General features: G+C 40.7%; 9 protein-coding genes and 1 non-coding gene across 10 annotated transcripts; 5 read left to right on the top strand and 5 right to left on the bottom strand.

Moving 5' to 3' along the window:
- Window positions 1-40: 40 nt before the first annotated feature.
- BDF20DRAFT_t85 lies at window positions 41-111 on the bottom strand. The gene has a single exon. It is a non-coding gene; the product is annotated as a tRNA-His (tRNA).
- Window positions 112-1,159: 1,048 nt separating this feature from the next.
- Window positions 1,160-1,567, top strand: BDF20DRAFT_808969 (uncharacterized protein; the record flags this gene model as incomplete). Its single annotated transcript, XM_053076578.1, has 1 exon — window positions 1,160-1,567. A coding segment is annotated over one exon (408 nt), but the record flags the coding sequence as incomplete, so codon positions are not given.
- A 3,094-nt stretch (window positions 1,568-4,661) lies between these two features.
- On the top strand, window positions 4,662-5,189 carry BDF20DRAFT_800994 (uncharacterized protein; the record flags this gene model as incomplete). The annotated part of the gene is made up of 1 exon (XM_053076380.1): window positions 4,662-5,189. A coding segment is annotated over one exon (528 nt), but the record flags the coding sequence as incomplete, so codon positions are not given.
- Window positions 5,190-6,714: 1,525 nt separating this feature from the next.
- On the top strand, window positions 6,715-7,152 carry BDF20DRAFT_799104 (uncharacterized protein; the record flags this gene model as incomplete). The annotated part of the gene is made up of 1 exon (XM_053076330.1): window positions 6,715-7,152. A coding segment is annotated over one exon (438 nt), but the record flags the coding sequence as incomplete, so codon positions are not given.
- A 697-nt stretch (window positions 7,153-7,849) lies between these two features.
- Window positions 7,850-8,882, bottom strand: BDF20DRAFT_1000888 (uncharacterized protein). The gene is made up of 2 exons (XM_053074603.1): window positions 8,727-8,882; window positions 7,850-8,621 (listed from the first exon to the last, which is right to left on the bottom strand). Exons 1-2 carry the CDS (start codon window positions 8,856-8,858, stop codon window positions 8,025-8,027), a joined length of 729 nt encoding a protein of 242 aa, XP_052936566.1. The 5' UTR covers window positions 8,859-8,882; the 3' UTR covers window positions 7,850-8,024.
- A 1-nt stretch (window position 8,883) lies between these two features.
- Window positions 8,884-10,035, bottom strand: BDF20DRAFT_870691 (uncharacterized protein). Its single transcript, XM_053081064.1, has 4 exons — window positions 9,608-10,035; window positions 9,389-9,540; window positions 9,158-9,295; window positions 8,884-9,083 (listed from the first exon to the last, which is right to left on the bottom strand). The coding sequence occupies exons 1-4, from the start codon at window positions 9,963-9,965 to the stop codon at window positions 9,006-9,008; spliced, it is 726 nt and encodes a 241-aa protein (XP_052936565.1). The 5' UTR covers window positions 9,966-10,035; the 3' UTR covers window positions 8,884-9,005.
- A 198-nt stretch (window positions 10,036-10,233) lies between these two features.
- Window positions 10,234-11,412, top strand: BDF20DRAFT_819623 (SURF1 family-domain-containing protein; the record flags this gene model as incomplete). The annotated part of the gene is made up of 4 exons (XM_053077472.1): window positions 10,234-10,556; window positions 10,681-10,948; window positions 11,016-11,130; window positions 11,219-11,412. 4 exons carry the CDS (start codon window positions 10,234-10,236, stop codon window positions 11,410-11,412), a joined length of 900 nt encoding a protein of 299 aa, XP_052936564.1.
- A 1,075-nt stretch (window positions 11,413-12,487) lies between these two features.
- BDF20DRAFT_819830 (GPR1/FUN34/yaaH family-domain-containing protein) lies at window positions 12,488-13,311 on the bottom strand (the record flags this gene model as incomplete). Its single annotated transcript, XM_053077489.1, has 2 exons — window positions 12,488-12,916; window positions 13,018-13,311. 2 exons carry the CDS (start codon window positions 13,309-13,311, stop codon window positions 12,488-12,490), a joined length of 723 nt encoding a protein of 240 aa, XP_052936563.1.
- Window positions 13,312-15,387: 2,076 nt separating this feature from the next.
- Window positions 15,388-17,436, bottom strand: BDF20DRAFT_870673 (CRAL-TRIO domain-containing protein). The gene is made up of 6 exons (XM_053081063.1): window positions 17,225-17,436; window positions 17,108-17,146; window positions 16,781-17,035; window positions 16,518-16,695; window positions 16,287-16,438; window positions 15,388-16,138 (listed from the first exon to the last, which is right to left on the bottom strand). The coding sequence occupies exons 1-6, from the start codon at window positions 17,318-17,320 to the stop codon at window positions 15,842-15,844; spliced, it is 1,017 nt and encodes a 338-aa protein (XP_052936562.1). The 5' UTR covers window positions 17,321-17,436; the 3' UTR covers window positions 15,388-15,841.
- A 2,375-nt stretch (window positions 17,437-19,811) lies between these two features.
- BDF20DRAFT_819775 (uncharacterized protein) lies at window positions 19,812-20,665 on the top strand (the record flags this gene model as incomplete). The annotated part of the gene is made up of 4 exons (XM_053077483.1): window positions 19,812-19,845; window positions 20,029-20,050; window positions 20,137-20,253; window positions 20,326-20,665. Coding segments are annotated over 4 exons (513 nt in total), but the record flags the coding sequence as incomplete, so codon positions are not given.
- Between the last annotated feature and the right edge of the window lie 163 nt (window positions 20,666-20,828).

The following is a 20,828-nucleotide window of genomic DNA, read 5'->3' as shown; positions in this document are numbered from 1 at the left end:
ACGCGCACCTCATGTATAAAATGAGGTGAAAAAAAAGTTCTGCTGGTAGCAGGAATCGAACCTGCGTCGACACGGCCACAACGTGATGTACTGCCACTATACTATACCAGCACCCTTTTCTTCCGCTTTTCCATCACTTTTTTTGGGGGATACAGGTATTTTTCGTCACGTGACCATTACCAATACAGTTAAACAGCACATCATTACCACCAAACCTCCAGCAAACGTCGATAACAGACAGCTAGCACCAGAACAACAAGTTCAGCAACCTCCACCAAGCAGTTTGATACTACCCTCGTCCTCATCTGACGACAAAAGTGCAGACGATTTCGCGATTGCGAAAACCCCATCTCTTGAAAAGACATCCCCATTGCCTCGCACCCTCCGCTCTAGCCATAAGCAAAATAAGCGGTTAGATAAAACAACTATCGATCACCCAAATTTAGTTAGCGGTTGCAAACGTCCCTTATCGGAAATCTCAACTCACCTTTTTTCTAACGATACTCTTTTTGCCATGGGAAAAATTACTACCAACCCCATAAAGAAAACCAAACCTACGCCTGGTCCTAGTGCAACCTCCGACCACTCACCCGCTACTCCGCAAATGTCTGCTACCGCCCCATTGAATCAAACTCCGGATTTGGAAGATCCCAATATCTTTGGTATCGCCAACCCTATAGGCGTATCTACTACAATCCCTCTGCCTCTAGATGCACCTATTTATATTGTCGAACTCTTCCAGCTGGTCACCGCACAAACCTCGCGACTTGCTCATCTTGAGACACTCGCCGCTGCCAACACCGCGCTTACCAAGGAAAATGAGGCCCTTAAAAAGCGTATCCAAGAGCTGGAACAGCGCCTCATTAAAACTCCCTCTTCCACTATGGATGATTCACCAATGACAGACGCTCTTCCAAGAGAGCCAGGAGACTTTACATTTACTGTCCCTACTCAAAGCTCCCCAAAGACTGACTCTACGTCTCTCTTTCGTACTGGTCAAGGCTCCACTGCTTCCAAATACGCTACCTGCTCCCCTGCTCCCAGCCCAGCAGATACTTCCAGCGCAACCAAGCAACAGTCTCCCTACCAAGCCGCTGCTTATAAAGGTCTCAGAAACCCTACTGCCCAGCGCAAAATCACCTCGGCCGCCCGCAAAACAGCGGCTCGCTCCTTCCAACCTATCTCAGACAACCAAGGTTTCCAGTATCTCTACCTTCCCTGTCGCCTCAAGGAGAAAATCTCTATCGTGCGAGACAAATTGGCAAAATTGCATATCGCAACGTCACGAATTCTCGATATCCAATTCCCCACAAAGACAATTGTAGGCCTTCTGGTACACAATGATTATGTCCCCACCATCCGCAACCGCCTTGCAAAGGCTAAAATCTCCACGATTGATGAATTTGATCCCTTATCTGGGACTATCCTGCGCCACCCTGAGCTCCTCACCCTCTCTGAAGCTGACAAAAACGCAAAAGCTTCTGAATTCCACACCAAACGCTGCTTACGAGCCCTCGATTACATCCGTAAACCTGTAGCTTTCTCGGTAGCTAAAACCTTTCTTGAAAACCAATGGATAACCCAAGAACACGTAAAGCAACTTCACCAAGGTATCCCCTTTTTTTCTGATCAGAATAAAGGTCAGGCCCCACTACTCGCTCCTTCCCAAATAACCAACGCAGACGCCCCGCAACCCAGTGATTTCGCCACCGAGGACATGGAAATGACCATACCTATCACCAATGACCCTACCAATGCCCCTCTCACCCCTTCAGGTGTCGGTGAACCTGCAACAACTCATTAATGAGTAGTCAAACAATGACTCTCTCTTGCTGGAATGCCAATGGCATTGCCAGACATACAGTTTCCTTATTAACTGATGCACTTTATGATTCTACTTTAATTTTCCTAACAGAAACTTGGTTACTTCCTCCTTATAGATACCCGACCTCTTGGAAACAATATCACACTTATGGCCTCCCAGTACAAGGCGATGGTTTTCGAGGACAACAAGGCATTACATTACTAATCAATCCCAAATGTACCTACCCTGTTATCCATCTTCCATCGTCTTCTCCCTATGTTTTAACCTGTCAAATATCCACCTATCTGATCCACTGTTTATACCTTCCGCCTTCAATGCCCGATGACGAAGCCCTTGACGTACTCCACTCCTTACCCATCAATCCCAACCCCAACCAAACCAACACTATCTTCTGTGGTGATTTTAATGCAAGACATGCCCAATTACTTGGCGATTCAAAATCAACGCAACGTGGCTATGCTTTGGCCCATTGGATTACAGAAACTGGTTTGTGTTGCTGGAATGCTGAGCATACCTATGGACAGCCCACCTATTATTGCTGCCGACGCACCACCTCAGACGGTGGTATCTTCCAGAGTATCATTGATTTGATGCTATCTACGAACAACCTCTTACAGCCCCACCTCACCGTCCGCTCTGATCTTAGCCTTGGATCTGACCACCATCCTATTACTCTCACCTTCCATAATCCCCTTCGCCCTCCACCTAAGCAAAAGCACCCTCGCAGGCTTTGGAACTTGGGTAAACTACTGAAACCTAATTGTTTCTATGTTCAACTCTTTGCTGAAAGGACCACATCCCTCCGATCGCAACTAAGACACCTCTTAGATTGCAATGACCTTCCGCACCCGGCCCTAACTATAAATACAATGGCCGTCGATCTCACCACTATCATCCACTCTTGCCTTGACGACTCTGTAGGTAGTAGAGCACCCAATATTGATCGTCAATCTTGGTTTTGGACCCCCTTCTTATCTCAGCTAGCTTCTCGCAGGGAACAGGCTCGCTATCATTGGCGTACTGAATCCCATCCAACCACCAAACTAGCACTTTATGACGCTTATGTAGATCTAGACACAACCTTCAAACGTGAATGTAAAAAGCGAAAGCGATACACTTGGAAACAATTCTGTGCTCGTTTGTCGACCGGTGACTTTGCGGAAACCATTAAAACTATCAAAGGTATTCGTAAAAGCCGCTCTACCACCCCTCAGTATAATCACCCAGACGGCCCTGCAGCAGCAGCCCTTAATATGTCACGACATTTACGGAATGTGTTTGCAGGTGATCATCTCCCAGAACACCGTCAACCCATTCTATCCAGCTCCACTGGACCCCACCCGTTGACCTTCTCTGATACCGACAGTCTCCATGATTGTCCCTTCACTGCTGATTTGATCTCAACCATGATTCTGAAAAAACTATCTCGAAACAAGGCACCAGGCGCTGACCACATTCGCACTGAAATGTTACTACCTATTGCCAAAGATCTCACTTCTCTCCTCGTCCCTTTATTTAGTTTATGCTGGAAATGGTCAGCCATCCCTACAGCCTGGACCATAGCCCAAATTATACCTATATATAAGAAAGGCAACCCACTGGATCCCGGCAATTTCAGGCCTATTAGCTTAACATCTGTCTTCCGAAAATTACTTGAACTATGTTTGCAAGATCTACTAACTGTTACTGCTCCTCCGTTAGATATAGTCCAAGGTGGCTTCCGTGCAAATCGTAGTGCTTTAGATCAGGCTCTCTGCCTCCATGAGATTTGTGAACAACATGCTAAAGACCATTACAATGAACGTCCCGTCCTCGCATTCCTCGATATAAAATCGGCCTATGACACTGTTGATCGCACCATTATCTGGAGAGCCCTCGAGCTTCATATATCGACCCCACTCTTAGCGCTCCTCCAGAGCCTCTTTGATAATGTTCACATCCAAGTTCTTGTCCAAAACACGCCTGCTCCAACATTTCATCCAGTGACAGGTGTACTCCAAGGTTCCATTCTCTCCCCTTTCCTCTACTCGATTTATATTAACAGCCTCCCGGCATATCTTCGTACTACCCGCTACCCTGTTAATCGTGCCTTTGACAAGCCCACCAAAAGAGAATTTGGAGGCGTCTGGGTCAACTCTCTGTTATATGCTGATGATGTAGTGCTGATAGCTACAGCTGACCTGATGCCACGCTTACTCAAAAAAGCTGAAGAACATTCACACCGCCTAGGGTACCGCTGGAACCCTGCTAAATGCGTGATTGTTAATTCCCCTACTGCCTTTGGTGCTCCTCCGCTGAAACTATATGGTACTGCAATGCCTTGTGCCGATTCATTCGTCTATCTGGGTATCCCTTTCGACATCAACGGAAAAATCGACACAAACCGCCTGCTAAAACGCAACGTGCAAAAAGCATTGACTGTGATGCGTACGAGCCTTCAACCCCTGGGCCTACGCTCACCTTCATTTAGCAAACTAACCGCCACCCGCCTATATAGCCTACTGATTCGTCCAATCATGGAATATGGTCTTGCCATCTCACCACTCCTCGTTAAGCAAGCTCTCCTACTTGATAAAGCTCAAGATCAGTGTCTAAGAATTCTATTCGGTGGTCATGCCAAAAGCTCGACAGCCATCTTCAAACACATGAATAATATTCCAACCATGTCCCAACGCGCTCAAAGACTTATGTTCAGATGATCTGCCGCGTCCATCTTCTTCCCGACACTACTTTACTCACGAAAATTATCCATTCCTGTACCACCGCCAACTATCGCTGGCAGCGTCTTATAGCCTCAAGTTTACTATGGAACAATCTACCTCCCGCTACTAACCTACGAATAGAGGTCTGCCGTAAACCTCAACAACAAGATCAACACTATCTTCAATATCGCCAGACCCACCACACAACCATCCTCACCCGCACAAATCCCCCACCGCCAGTACTACTGTCTGCATGTCGCTCACAGCTAGGAATTGACCCTATCTTATATATCCCCATGTCCATTTTTGATCGAAGTAGACTAATAAGGTGGCGAATGGGTTGGTTACCGGCCCGTCCTGCTGGCTGCACTCGGTGCCATGCCCCCCATGCATCTCGAAGCCATCTCCTCCAATGCCTTTCCGTCTCTGCTCGACTGAATTTGCCACCGACGATTGAGCCTAATCCTTTGGATTACTTTCTCAACACATATCTTCCAACAAAAAAGCCTTCTACCTCACCAGCTGAGCGCACTCATCCTTTGACCGCTCAACACCAACACTTGACTACTTATTGGCCGATTCTATGCCAAATAATGCTTGAAATTGATCAAATATGCCACCCTGACGCTGAATTCACAGGTGCGGCTCTCATCACTAGTGGCATCCCACTCTTGAAATGGTTCATCGTCTGTGATGGCGACCAACAACATGATTCCTCATAAAAAAAAAAAAAAAAAAAAAAAAAAAAATAAAAAAAAAAAAAAAAAAAAAGAGAAAAAAAAAAAAAAAAAAAAACCAAAAAAAACCAAACAAATTGCCACTCAGTCACAATTCGGACCTTAGACTTTCAGGCGGCCAAATGCCCCCTTTCCCGATTTACCTTTTCATGCGTGCAACACAGGCAGCTCCGACAACTTTTCGTGATCTGATGCACTATCTCCAACGCGACCTACAACCTTTTTTACCTACTACCCAGTAGATTTTTTAGCCATATCTCCCCTTTTATATAACTTATAAGTTTTTGACTTTATAGTTTTTTTCTCTTATTTTATATAAGCTTGCTCGAGTGGTATCCTTTTATTGCCCTATAGGGATCCGGTTATATACCACGTTAAATAAAACATACACTTTGTCTATACTATACCAGCACCCTTTTCTTCCGCTTTTCCATCACTTTTTTTGGGGGATACAGGTATTTTTCGTCACGTGACCATTACCAATACAGTTAAACAGCACATCATTACCACCAAACCTCCAGCAAACGTCGATAACAGACAGCTAGCACCAGAACAACAAGTTCAGCAACCTCCACCAAGCAGTTTGATACTACCCTCGTCCTCATCTGACGACAAAAGTGCAGACGATTTCGCGATTGCGAAAACCCCATCTCTTGAAAAGACATCCCCATTGCCTCGCACCCTCCGCTCTAGCCATAAGCAAAATAAGCGGTTAGATAAAACAACTATCGATCACCCAAATTTAGTTAGCGGTTGCAAACGTCCCTTATCGGAAATCTCAACTCACCTTTTTTCTAACGATACTCTTTTTGCCATGGGAAAAATTACTACCAACCCCATAAAGAAAACCAAACCTACGCCTGGTCCTAGTGCAACCTCCGACCACTCACCCGCTACTCCGCAAATGTCTGCTACCGCCCCATTGAATCAAACTCCGGATTTGGAAGATCCCAATATCTTTGGTATCGCCAACCCTATAGGCGTATCTACTACAATCCCTCTGCCTCTAGATGCACCTATTTATATTGTCGAACTCTTCCAGCTGGTCACCGCACAAACCTCGCGACTTGCTCATCTTGAGACACTCGCCGCTGCCAACACCGCGCTTACCAAGGAAAATGAGGCCCTTAAAAAGCGTATCCAAGAGCTGGAACAGCGCCTCATTAAAACTCCCTCTTCCACTATGGATGATTCACCAATGACAGACGCTCTTCCAAGAGAGCCAGGAGACTTTACATTTACTGTCCCTACTCAAAGCTCCCCAAAGACTGACTCTACGTCTCTCTTTCGTACTGGTCAAGGCTCCACTGCTTCCAAATACGCTACCTGCTCCCCTGCTCCCAGCCCAGCAGATACTTCCAGCGCAACCAAGCAACAGTCTCCCTACCAAGCCGCTGCTTATAAAGGTCTCAGAAACCCTACTGCCCAGCGCAAAATCACCTCGGCCGCCCGCAAAACAGCGGCTCGCTCCTTCCAACCTATCTCAGACAACCAAGGTTTCCAGTATCTCTACCTTCCCTGTCGCCTCAAGGAGAAAATCTCTATCGTGCGAGACAAATTGGCAAAATTGCATATCGCAACGTCACGAATTCTCGATATCCAATTCCCCACAAAGACAATTGTAGGCCTTCTGGTACACAATGATTATGTCCCCACCATCCGCAACCGCCTTGCAAAGGCTAAAATCTCCACGATTGATGAATTTGATCCCTTATCTGGGACTATCCTGCGCCACCCTGAGCTCCTCACCCTCTCTGAAGCTGACAAAAACGCAAAAGCTTCTGAATTCCACACCAAACGCTGCCTACGAGCCCTCGATTACATCCGTAAACCTGTAGCTTTCTCGGTAGCTAAAACCTTTCTTGAAAACCAATGGATAACCCAAGAACATGTAAAGCAACTTCACCAAGGTATCCCCTTTTTTTCTGATCAGAATAAAGGTCAGGCCCCACTACTCGCTCCTTCCCAAATAACCAATGCAGACGCTCCTCAACCCAATGATTTCGCCACCGAGGACATGGAAATTGTGGTATTTGACGACTTGTAGAGTTAAATATCACTTAATTAAAAACAGTAAAAAGCTTAACGAGATCAAACTAGTAGGTTTTTATTTTGAATCAAGTCAAGTACCCCCAGAAGAAAAATATCTACTGCAAAAATGTAAATATCTTCTTCATATTGCGGAACCTAGAAACTGACAGCTGAGTTATTCTACTCAAAGAAGACGTACGTCTTCTGAACCGTAAAAGCATAGAATTCTCCCTTGAGGAGATGACGCATCTACCCGGAGCGGGTGGAGTTGTAAACGTATCCATGGCTTGATCTAGTGATCAAGCAACTAACCTATTTTTTATTTCTGGTTTGCAATAGTGTATAATTCATCTTTATCCTTCATAAAGTGAATTATATCTTTAATATTTGTATATCATCTACCCTCAAATACGACAGAGGGATCTATACTACCGTAAGAAAAAAGTCCATCCTTTCCACTCCACCCCGCCCCTTCTCAATCGCGTTGTCCAAGGATCGCTTCCTTACGGCTACACTTTTGCTTTGCTGATAGTCCATTCTTTTCATGTGAGGTTATATACTACTCATTTGCCAGTCTAGAGCTCGATTCTTTTTTTATTTTTATTTTTTTGTTTCAATAGTTTTCGGGGAAGAGTTGACACTTTATTTACAGAGAGGGAAGCAAACAAACATGCATAATAAATAGATTGCTATTATGACGCGAGAGAGAGATGGGAAATATTTCTACAATTATAATACTTTTTTATCGAGTTGTTTGGATCGACCCGCGGCGGCTGCAGTAGCACGTCGAGCTGCTGATTGACGGATGACTTCTTGAATATCGTCTCTGGCCTTTGCTCTGTCTCTTCGACCTTTATCCAATACGACACTTTCTGCCAACAATCCGTGGAAACCGTAATAGACACCGACCAACAGCGAAACAAACATCAAGCCCAAAGTGAATTTGAAGGTAAGCATTTTGAAGCGAATCACGTAGCATGTGATCATTTCTGCCGTCTTGTTGCGTTGAGGAAAGGCTTTGATGACGCCGAAAAGCATGAACGATTCGAATAAATCGACTATCGCGTTCAAGAGAGGGATCCAAGCGCCAGGACGGAAACGCTCGGGTGCCTTCTCATACGCCCATGTACAGATGACAACAAAGGGCACGGTGCGTGCAAGAACGAAAATGACGTCGAAAAATAAATAGTTCAAGTAAGCTTGTCTGCCCTTTTGGCCATAGCTATTGAGTGCTTTGAAAACGCTATCGGCGGTTGTGGGGTTTTGATACTCGAGAATATCCAAAGTAGGTTCTCCGTCTGCGTCATAAGCTAGAGGGTTGACGATCTAACAAGGTCACATTTTTACATCATAGAAGAGACATACTTAGTATCGTGGAGAGAGTTTTTTTTTTTTTTTTTTTTTTTTGTAAACCGGTTCTTCAGTTATTACCACTGAGTATTTATAAAGACGATCTAGAGTGATTTTGGCGATGACAGTTGTAAAGATGAGAATACGAGCATTAAGAAAGGAATTCAAAAGTATTTTTGTAAGCTGAGGAAAGGGATCTAGTCTAAATGACATCTTGGTGAAATGAGTGGAACGAATGCTGAAAAAAATAGAACCCAAAAAAAAAAAAGTTTAATTTGTACGGTAATTTACGAAAATTGAAATGATCCGGCTAAATGATATGGATGACTACGTGACTATGTGAAAATGATTTCAAGTTTTTTAACTTTCTTCTTGATTAGAAGATTGGTACGATGATTGTTGTTCGTTCTTTCCTTTGGCTTCAGTGAACTTCTTTTGCTATCAAGAGGCAACCATCATCATGTTAATATGGACCGAGTACGAAGGGACTGACACATAAAAAGTCAACTTACTCGTTCTTCTCTTAAGCGTTCATTCTTCACTTTAAGTTTCTCTTTACGTGCATCACTCTTATTTCCACCGCCGCCAGCTGTTAATTCAACGTTGATTTGTCTTTTTTTGAAGAATGTATGATGGAAACCTAAAGCTTTCTGTAACATGAATAAAATAAAAAAAAAAAAAAGGTCAAATGGTATTCCTTCCATGCACCCGTCTATTTCAACGTGTGAATTCATAGGACGTACTTTGAGGTCTTTAGCACTCTCAAATTCCATGAAAGCAAAGCCTTTAGGTTTTCCTGTCTTTTTATCGGTTAAGAGTCGCACTGATTTGACATTTCCAGCGGACTCAAAGTGAGCAGCGAGCTCTTCTTTCGTTGTTGTATAGGGTAAATTACCTTTCAGGAAAGAAAGTCGTAAGGATATCATACTGTTTGAGATCCCACGTGCAAAAAGCTTGCTTACCAACAAAAACAATAAATCGGTGCTGATTTCCTCCTTCTTTGGATTGGGTATTCTTTTTATTTTTCTTTCTTGAAGGTTCTTCAGCGGATTCATCTTTGGGTGTATCAATAGGTTGGCCTTCTGCTTTCCGTTTCGTAGTCGTCGTGTTCTGCTGAGAAGCGGTGATGGTAGTTGCTTGTTCCGTTGTTGCCTTTTCTTGTTGTTGTTGTTGTTGTTGTGGTTGTTCTTCTTCAACTGCAGGTGGGTCGTCAGAGGCAGGAACAGCCATGTCCTCAGTGAACTGAGCCTTTTTAGCTCTTTTTTTGAAAGCTTCTGCCTTTTTTTCACGCTTTGTTAATTTCTTTTTTTCTTCTACCATGTTGAGATCGATTGAGAATCAAAGTAGATCTATTTCTTTTTTCTGTTTTAGAAAAAAAAATAAACTGGGCAAAAAAAAAAAAAAAAAAAAAAAAAAAAAACCAACCATCGGCCGTCACACGGGCAAATGATCAAAAAAGCTTTTTTATATATTTTGGGTTACTTCCCCAGTTTTTTTTTTCATTTCTAGTGCTGCATAACGTAAATATTTCTTTTTCCTTTTTTTTTTTTTTTTTTTATTTATTTGACATTCCCGACTTTCCCCTGTCATGTGGAGACGATTAAGCCAGAACTGTTTTCAACGCTTGAAGAACGACTGCCATAGGAGGCAGCAGCTGGTTGTTCAGAATAGTAGATGGTTTACACAGCAAGTGACCGAGACAACAGCGACACCGAAAGCGACCATAAAAGAGACGTACACACCCAGGAAACGCAAGTTTAACGTGAGTACAGCTTTATTGTGTACTATTCCTTTTGTCACATTTTATCTTGGTTGCTGGCAAGTACAAAGACTTCGGTGGAAAGTCAATTTGATTCGAACGTTGGAAGATCGATTATATCAAGCGCCCATTCCTTTACCCAAACGTATAAGGTAAGGCGTCAGTTGGGGGGGGGCACTCACTTATTGCCCTTATCAACACAGAGCAACACAGAGAAACCCACAAAAAAAGGGGGAGGAAAACTCATACGGCCATCCGTTTTCTTTTCTTCTCAAGCCCCGATACTTTAGAGGACTATGAATATCGTAAAGTGTATATGAAAGGTCGATATAGACACGACCAAGAGTTTTTCTTGGGACCACGAACAAGAGGCGACGGTAATGTGGGCTACTTTATCATTACGCCTTTTGAAAGAGATAATGGCACAACCGTGTTGGTGAAGAGAGGATGGGTTTCGCCCGATAAAAGAGACCCGTCGACGAGACCTGATAGTTTAGTAACGGATGAAGTAGAAGTGATCGGCTTGATACGTACAAATGAAGAGGTAAAGTAAAAAAAGCAAAAAATGGATGTGTGTGTGTGGTACTGTGGGTCGCTCACACTCTCTACAGAAAAATAAATTTACACCAGAGAATGATATTGAAGGAAACCAGTGGTATTGGGCCGATGTAGAAACGATAGCCAAGTTGACGAATGCACAACCTATCATGATAGAACGTGTCTCAGGTAACGACGAAAGAGAGGACCCAAAAAATAAAAAAAAAAAAAGCCAGAGAAAACTCATCTCGTTTTACGTCATTGTTTGTTGGATCAGATGTCAAGCCTTCCAGAGAGTATTCATTGATTGAAAGAGGGATTCCAGTGGGTAGAGCGCCTACGGTTGAAGTACGAAATAACCATCTGAATTATCTTATTACGTGGTACTCGCTTTCTTTCGCTACGAGTATCATGTTGTGGCGCGTTTTGAGGAGGCCTCCTGCAAGACCACAAAAGATAAAGCGCTTGTAAATCATGATGTATTTCTTCTATGTAGATGTATATAATGAAGCAGTTCAGATATCGACCGTGCGCATTTTAATTACGTTCGGTAACCGGAAGAAAAAAAATAATAAAATGTATGGATAGACACATTCTACGGGACTAGCCTATGTATAAGCAATAGGCAAAAAACTCTTATCGCAGACGGACACGCGATGAAACAAGGAGTCGTTAGGGCTTTAACCCAGAAGGGGTGCTTCCTTTGAATGTAAGTGTCGTAGAGTTGACGGACGTCTTTTAGAAGTCGACATGGCAATCGCTACTACTATTTATTTGTCAGCAGTACGAGCGTCCTAATAAAGTTAATTTGGTTTCTCATGTCATAGCGGGGATTTGGCTAATAGGCGTGTGCGCGCGCTTTATTGTAGATGCACTTACGTTGGACTTGCGGAAAAAAAAAGGTTTTGCTGCTCCATAGAATAAAAAGAAAAATCGACAAACAACGCATTTCTCTTATAAACATGTACCATTTTTTTCTACAGTCTAGAGAAAAGAAAAATAAATCTTTTTTTTAGTGTAAAGAGAAAAAAAGAGTCTTTTATACGTTGTTAAAAGGCTTTCTATTTTATTTTATTTTTTTGCTTGCTGATTTGAACCGTCCCATTGACAAAAAAGAAAACCTCATCATAAAATTTTTTTTTCTTGCGTTTTGTTTGCTTCCGCGGATCTCAATGACAGACAATGAAAGAGACAGTGAGTGTCATGAGTGAGTGTAATGAGTGACGGTGGCAAAAAAAAGAAAAAAAACTTGTTACGTTGCAACTGCTACGATGGCGAGTTTTTCGTCGAAAGATCAAAAAAAAAAAAAAAAAAAAGACTCTTTACTTTTATTGTATGATATGCTGTAAAGAGAGGGAATAAAGAAATATGTATATGATATGCTTGGAAAGCCAACACTACATGCCGTCTGGAACTACTGATAATGATAATTTACAGAAAATAATTAAGGGTGTTCTATATGTTGTAAAAAAAAAAAAAAGGGACGATTACATTGTGCATATAAAAATAAGGCGTAAAAAGGATAAAGAAAAGAGGGGGACGTTTCTTAATGGAGACGACCGACGGGTAAGGTAAAGTAAGAAGAGTCTTTTGTAAGTAGACCGGAAAGAGCGTTGTACCATGAAGAAAGTGCAGCAAGGATACCGAAAACGCCACCAGCTACAGTTGCTTTCAGACTATGGTTGAATTCGGCTGCTGCTAACATAACAAAGGTGAGGAAAAGGAAGAAAAACAGAGTGACTAGACCGATACTGGAGCGATGTGAAGCGATCAACATAATGCCTGAGAAAATAGCCCATCCCAATAAATAAAGACCAAGCGATTGCTTCAAAATATTGGCATCTGTATAAGCGCCAGTGACATTGAAGCCAGGAATGAAAATACAAGCGTAGGATAGCCAGAAACCGGCGTAGGACGAGAAAGCGGTCGCACCGAATGTATTACCTGTTTTGAACTCCCACATACCGGCACATAACTAGAATGACAGAGAGAGAGAGAGAGAGAGAGAGAGAGAAAGAGGAGTTAAGATTTTGTGTAACAGGAAAAAAAAAAGATCGAGTTCCATTCTTATTCTACCTGAACAAGACCACCATAAAACATAGAGGTACCAACGACCACATTATTAGGACCATCGGCTGGTAAACCAGCACCGGCGTTGTGAAGAGACAAGACAAAGGTACACAGTGCAGTTGCACATAGACCCAGAGGGCCTGGATTGGCAATGGTAGGTGGGGCGTAAAGAGGAATGGGAGGATAAGACGATGATGCTGGGTTGGGGTATTTAGCTTCTATATCATTGGGCCCTTCGTTCTGTTGCTCAAAGCTATGGTTCAAAGTACTATTTTGTGTTGCTGCTTCATCCACTGACATTGTTAGATATGAAAAAGAAGGTAGAAATGATCAAAATCAGGAAAAATCAAAGATGCTTTGAATATAAAAGATTCTCTTTTTTAAAAAATAAAAAAACCAAAACCATCACTGCTTTTTCCATAAAACGTCTTTATATACTTTTTTTTTTCTTTAAAACTCACTGCTTTTCTGTTGGATAAGGGAAAGAAACATACCGCAAATTAGAGTCATTGGGGGTCGTTTCAAAGATTTTTTTTATTTTATTTTTTTTTTTTCTGTGAAAATAGGAATCGCCTGTCAAAGTAGGTTTTTTTCTTTTTTCTGTAAGCCCTTTTGTTTGTTGCATCGATTACTCGATCAAGTCAAAAGTTAGCTGAATTAAATATTGTGTTACACAAACGGGAATAGATTGGGTTAGATCTTGCATTTTTGGCTTATGAAAGAAGACCCTTGGCAAATGCTTCCTCCTTTTCTTTCAAAACTTGTATGAAAGAGATCATTATCCTTCAAGTGAAACTCAGATTGGCCGAGTGGAGTTCATATACGCCGGTCATTGAAAATCATTCATTTGATAACAAAACAACTTGGTTTTTTTTTTTTTTTTTTTTTTTTTTTTTTTTTTTTTGTTCCTTACTGTTGCACACTTGAAGGGTTCTTTTTTTAGGCAAGCATACATCTTTACTGTTATAGAATGAAAAGTAGTAATGATTATGAAACTCTCTCTCGCATCTCTTTTTCTCTTTCTATTTGAAAAAAAGAATTCAGGTTTTCATTATCTCATTTGTTTCGGATCGAGAACGGCAAGAAAAAAAAAAAAAAAAAAGTTTTCGGAATAACTTCTTTCTATGGTAATCATTCAAAGGTGTGTTCCTTTTTGAGCTCACAGAAGTGATATTGTCTCATAACGAAAGAAAAAGCAGCCAAGAAGGGACGCGCATCCTTTGACATAGAGAGGAATAAGAGAGGCTTTAGAACAGGTGTTATTAACACCCCATGAAGAGAGGACACATGGTATTTCTTTATCCTTGAAAGACGTCTTTTAGAAATTGAATCTCTCAGTGTGCGTGAATGTAGAAGGCTTCCTTATAGAAACAATCATGCGTGGGTTGAACGGTGGATGATGATGTTCACTTTCTGATGTCGACTTTTTTTTTTTTTTTTTTTTTTTTTTTCTTGTATTTAAAACTCAAAATGGGGGGTGGGGAGAAGGGGAGAAGAGGAGAAAGAAGGGAAAAAGGGATGGTTTTTTTTTGACCTATACAAATGTTGTTTATACGGGAATAAAACAGGCCTACTTGAACAATCACCAACAGTAGGCGAGAAAACCTTTATCCGAGACCAGACCCTTAAACCCTGATATTTCCTCGTTATCCAATCAACGTTTTCTGTTTTCCTACTTTACACAGGGTTTTTTTCTTGAATCTCTCACCATTCGGGATGTGCGTTCACTTTTTAAAAAAAAGAAGAAAATCAATGGCTTTCAAGAATAGTTGCTATCGTTTCGATAGATAAACAAAAACGTAGGTCATTCAAGTTCTATTGGTGAAGGATATATAGAACGGCTATAGGCTTACTTGGCCTATCTAGCTCATACATAGGGATGTGTTCCCTTTGTAGGATTTTTCTCTTTTTCGCTTACGAAATCCACCGTGGATATACCTTTATCCTTTGGACCCTGTCATCCTTCCCTGTCAATTTGAATTGCAGATCAACAAACGAAAAAGGGTGGTGAGTTGCACAAAAAGGCAAGAGGGAAAAGTCTAAATTTAACAAAAAAAGAAAGGGAAACCACGGTATATTCCGGGATCAAGTGGTTTTGATGTAATATAGATTTCCAAAAAGTGATGGCCCTAGCATTGAAAGTAAGACGACATCCTACAGACGCTAGTTATAAATTCATGGCCATGATTCAATAGAAAAACAAAGACCTTTTGTCAAAAAAAAAAAAAAAAAAAGAGATGAGAATAGGGGTTTTCCAAAGAAAAAAAAAAAAAAATTTCAACAGGGTCCAAAGATGGTTCCAGACATCAATTATATAAGCAAGTAAAAAAAAACTGAAAAAGGAAATAAACCAACCAATGCTTTTTTATTCTGTTCCTGATGTTTCCGAATTGGTTTTTTTTAGAATAATCAACATCCTAAAATGAGGTTTTTAGCATCGACATGCTTCTAGAAATCTCAAGTGATCCATCGCGGATACGGTTCTCATCTATTGCCGATAAAGACAGGAAATCGGATGCGATGATAAGTAACTCTTTGATCAGCTTGCTGCTTGATTTCCTTATATACGGAAAAAAAAAGGCTTTGTTCGATAGATTCATTGTTGTTGAATGACAGATAACGCATCGAAACAACCCAAGATTTTTTGGTAAAGTCATATTCATGACAGAAAGAGAGATCCTTTCTAAAAAAGGGAAATTTATTGCTCTTCTTTTTTTACTTCATTTGCATTCCCCCCTTTCCCCCCCATTAAAGTGATGGATCGACTTTTTACATGGACAAGTGTTTCTTTGTGTTTTTATTGGCACACAAGAGTTTACAAAAATAGGGCTTATCCAGAAGAGCCTACCATTGCTTTTATTTCATCCTCCGACAGCAATGAGGATAGGCTCTTGTCTTTCAACGCAGCTTGCATAATATCTGTATTATATACAGTGGCGACTTTCTCATTGTCGGCCGTCGCCTGGAATTTGTCGCTCGACTTTTGAGGAAGGATAGGAACACAGCCTCCAGGCATGTGTTTGCATTGACATTGACCGCCGAGGAACTCTGGTAGATTCTCTGGATCAATGTACTTTAAAAGCACCGATTGATAGTCACTACCCAAAACATGGATTTTCTCCAACGTCTAAAAACGGAAGACAGAGAGAAGAGTCGTTTAACATGTGATCAAACCCGCAGCTGAAACCCATCATTGTAGGAGAAGTAGTAGTAGTAGTAGTAGTAGTAGTAGTAGTAGTAAGCATCCCCTCTTTAGTAGGATCATCGTGGCTTACCCGAGGATTCAACCAAGGCCGAATGACTTTAAACATGACTACAAAGGCTGACGGCGCATTGACGACGAATAAGCGATGCAACGTCTCTGGGTAATAGTGCTGTACGATATCTGCTATTGCTTTCAGATGGTACATGGCGCTCATATGAAATTCTAGTAGAACGGCAGCATCGTGAGCTCATCTTTTTCTGTCCTTATTTTTCTCGAGGATGGGGGTAGCTAGCTACTTTACGTCTGAGGCTCATATGAGTGCAGTCAAATATAATGGTTTCGCTATGAATCGATTGGCCTGCTTTTTCAGTTGCTTCAGGCATGATGACTCGATTCAAGAATTCATTGGCTGCTACTTGATAATTCGTGATCTCTTCTGACGTGACATGGCTTCCTAAATGTTTGGCATCGTGATATCCCTAGTATGTTGCCGACGATCTTATAGATGAGGCAACCAAAAAACTCGACTCTTTTTTTTTCCACAGAATAGCCGTTCATTCTTACCGTTCTGTCAATCAAAATAGGGTGTCCTTCTTTATCAAATTTGTGAAAGCAGTCTCCGCCTACATAATTAAGAATTCGAATCGTGCTTTCTGATATACCAGGCTGAACAGTAAAATTAGTGTCCTCTATATGCCGATACCCTCTACATGCCATGAGAACAGGCAAACGGTTGTATTTAGTGGCTACGGGCAGATCATCGACTCCCATCTTTGTTCGCCATTCAACCGTATCAAGCAATTGTTGTTTGGCATCGTTCTATAGACAAAAGCCCCACCATGAATTGGATTCATCTCTGTGCCTTTGTTTTGTTTCAAATCAAGAACTTACAAAATTCCATAAATTACCATCCAAACATTGAAGTAGTAACTATAAAAGAATCACACATCAAAAAAAAACCCCCCAACACTCTTTTGATTTCTCAAAAATGATTTCCTAGTTTTTTACATATTCTGGTAAATCTTTGACTACAGTTGGCGGAAGGGTCTGTTTGAATTCGTCTAATAATTGCTGACGTTCTTCTAATGTGGTAGGTACTCCCATAATATATCTTTCGTTATGGGTATGTTTTACATGAATAGATCAAGGAAAGCAAAAAGAAAGAAAGTAAATGAAAAAAATGTCTTTATTTAATAAACAGAAAAATTCTTAAAGTCATCATGTCATTTGAATGAAAAAGAGAAATAGATTGCTGATTGGTCAGCCACCCCGCTTTTTTATTTTTTATTGGCAAGAGTTTTTGCAGAATGAATCACTGTCCATAAAAAAAAAAAATTGCACTATTGTATAGCATATGATTTCATCTCATTATTTGAAAGCAAAAAACGTTATTTGACAAGAAAAAAGAAAGTTTGCGTTCTGTCATTTGCAAAAATGCAAGAAACCGTGTAACCATAAAAGTTGTTTGACAGGATGACAACACAACCATGATTTCATTGCTGGGCTGGAAGATCGACTTGTGTATGCTCTTCGATTCGTTCATACGCCGACATTATGCGTTCGTGGCTTTAAAATTCTCCAGCAATGTAGGAAGAGTCGTGACGGGTCTGACCGCTAAAGTGTTTCCCCAAGATGAGCACAGATAAAGTTGAAATGACAAAAGAAATGAGTTATCACTGAGTGATGAGGCAGAGAATGACAATGAATGTGCTCTCTTGGCCTACAGTCATAGATAGGCGTTACAAGAAAAGACAACATGAGTTTTACCACGTCAAGACAATGAGAGAAACGGAAAAAGATGTATCTTTTTATCGGTCTAGATTGAAATAGTGTAGGGTCGATGTGTGTTCCGTTTATCAGGAAATCTTTTTTGTTTCACTATGGTAGCTTTTTAAATGCCTTTCACTATGCGTCTCGTTCTCGTTTCTCTTTCTGCTTGATTGTGTCCTCACGATCATTCAATGGCTCACCATGAACGAATCCCTTTTGTAGCCATCGTTTCTCAAGCATGCTGTAGTGAAAAAAAAAAGTGAAAGACAGTAAGCAGTAGTATGTACAAGTGATGGAACGTGAATAGAACCATCTGTGCCTGAAAAAAAAAAAAAAAAGTGGTTGCCAAACACGGTGTGTCAATTTAAAGCAGTAGCGTGTTCTTCTTTTTTTTTTTTTTGGTTTTTTTACCGAATCTCAACCCTTTCCAGAATGATATTCGTGCTCATCTTGCATGAATACTTTTTTTTTTTTTTATTGCGAAAAAAAGAGGATGATTACTGTTCACAGTTAGAAGAGGGGAGGCTATTTATAGCCTTCTGAGTCATAAAAATAGTTGACAATAATCATACATTCAGGGTTATTAAAATAGCAGAAAAAATCGTGACGCATGGAAAAAAGCCATGCAAAGAAGGAGGGTCTAATGTCAAGTCGTCGCCATGACTTTTTTTTTTTTTTTTTTTTTTTTAATTTTAGACAGAGACAAAATAGAACTGAAATGGATGAAAAGACGCGACTCGTAGAAAAAGTAGGTGAATGTTTTCTACAAATGACGCCGTCCGGCATACAAGAGTTAATGGATTAAATGTGTGATTTGTTTGAGTTTTGACACATTTGACGTCCATAATTTACTGTTTCTCTTTTTTTTTTCCTTTCTAAATGAATTCCTTGACTTAGTGTGGTCATTGGTAGAAAAAAAAAGTACAAAGCAAAAGAAAAAAAAGACCTGTTGTTGAAGCGGACCCTCTCCGCTTTGTTAGCTGAGATCTGTTTATAGCTTTTTGGGGGTGTTCCAGATTGATTCACATTTTCTGGTTTCTTTTTTTGTTGCTTTTTTGCGCTGATCATAACAAGTAGGAACATATGTTTGTGGCGCTGAGAATGGAATTGAAATAGGCAAAGAAATGCTTTCTTCGGATACGGTATATTGTACTTCCTTGTCCTTTAGTAGCCTTGTTAAAACCAAACAATAGCTTTTTCCCTTTTTTTCTTCATTTTCTGCTCAATGATCAAAGAGTTACTATCATGTCAATGAATGGCTGTTCTTTTTTCCTCAAGGAACAATCCATTTTTCGATTCAATGATAACCATAGATTTGTCCAAAACCAAAAAAAAAAGATGTCAGAACTATTAAAAAATGACCATCGGAGTGATACAAGTGAGTATAAAACGAAACCTATCAAGAAATGCACCACCATTTGGATCCTTAAATATCTGGTTGAAAAAAAAGTTTGTCAAGTGCTAACGTGATATAAAGCTTGATTGGTCTTATAAATGGAATTGCAACTAAGCAGCACGCATACACACACACGTAGGCTTAGAAAGTGAGAAGAAGAGAGATAAACGCATTCTTCCCGCCTATCATTATTAAAAAAAAAAAAAAAAAAAAAAGGCATGGAAAACTCAATTTCTTTTCTCTTCTTTTTTCCTTTTTGCTAGTAGAGTGATTGTCGTATAATTTTCCTCTGTTTTTCCTTTTCCTTTCTGTGCCTTTCTTTTTTCTCTCTTTTTTTTATTTTTTTATATATTTTTTTCGTTACTTAGAATACATTATTTATTACTTTTATATCTTGATTTATCAATGAATCCAATGTCTGACGACGATATGAATGCATTTGCTTGCCCTCAATGTCCAAAAAGTAAGGACCTGTCAAATATTCATGCGAGAAAAAGTACATGTTTGATTCAAGTGATCACCCTTCTTATTCAACAAAACTCATTTCTTTCTTATTGGCCCTTATCACAATCACAATCACAATCAATCACAATCACAATCACAATTATAATCATAATAACCATCATTTCATCATTGGGAAATATAGTATTCGCCACTAGATCAAATTTGTAAGTTTTTTTCCGTTTCCCCGACCCCTCCCCCTTTTTTTCGCGTCAATTTAAAAAAAAATAAATCACATTTTCATTTCGCATAGAAAACGTCATATGGAAAATCCTAATATCCACAATATACCTTATGCACGAAGCAGAGATCAGAAACGATGGAAAGGGCATGCCAAAAAAGTATCTTCCAAAGCAGAGACGACAGAAAGGTAAACTACATCACACTTTCCGAATTTTTACCGTACAACTCACTCAACGTGTCATGTCAAACATAAACATAGAATGCGCAAGTGGAGAGCAGAAAATAAAGACAAAAACAAAAGAAATGATCTGCGTTGCAGAGTGTACAGACTCGCAAGGCAGAGGTTTGGAGAGAATGACTCGGAAGAAAAGCAGCAGTTCATTCGCGACGAAATCAACAGACGGCTGGGTCGACGCATGCTATTAGAACAAAAAAATAACGAAAACAACAGCACCACCAAGCTTATGTACAGCAGCAATGTCAGCATCATCAAACAAGAGTCGATCCATCTGACAGGCACGAAAGAGCTCAACGAATTGCCTTTCTATTGCGCGCCTTTGCACAAGATAGAATTACCTACTATCGACATGAAGGATAGAAGACCCAGTCAATCCAATACAGAACCCTCCGTCTACTCGAATAAAAGCCAATCTACCTCACCTATTGCTGATAAATTTTGGCCGGATGAACGACGGAGACATAGTATGTGCTCTCTCAATTCAAACATCAGTAGCGCTCAGTTCAGCACACCACCACCACCCG

Source organism: Mycotypha africana (assembly GCF_025528875.1).
Source record: "Mycotypha africana strain NRRL 2978 chromosome Unknown BDF20scaffold_5, whole genome shotgun sequence".
Taxonomy (NCBI): Eukaryota; Fungi; Mucoromycota; class Mucoromycetes; order Mucorales; family Mycotyphaceae; genus Mycotypha; species Mycotypha africana.
The sequence above is the reverse complement of the archived record's forward strand: the minus strand, read 5'-3'. Positions and strand labels throughout refer to the sequence as shown.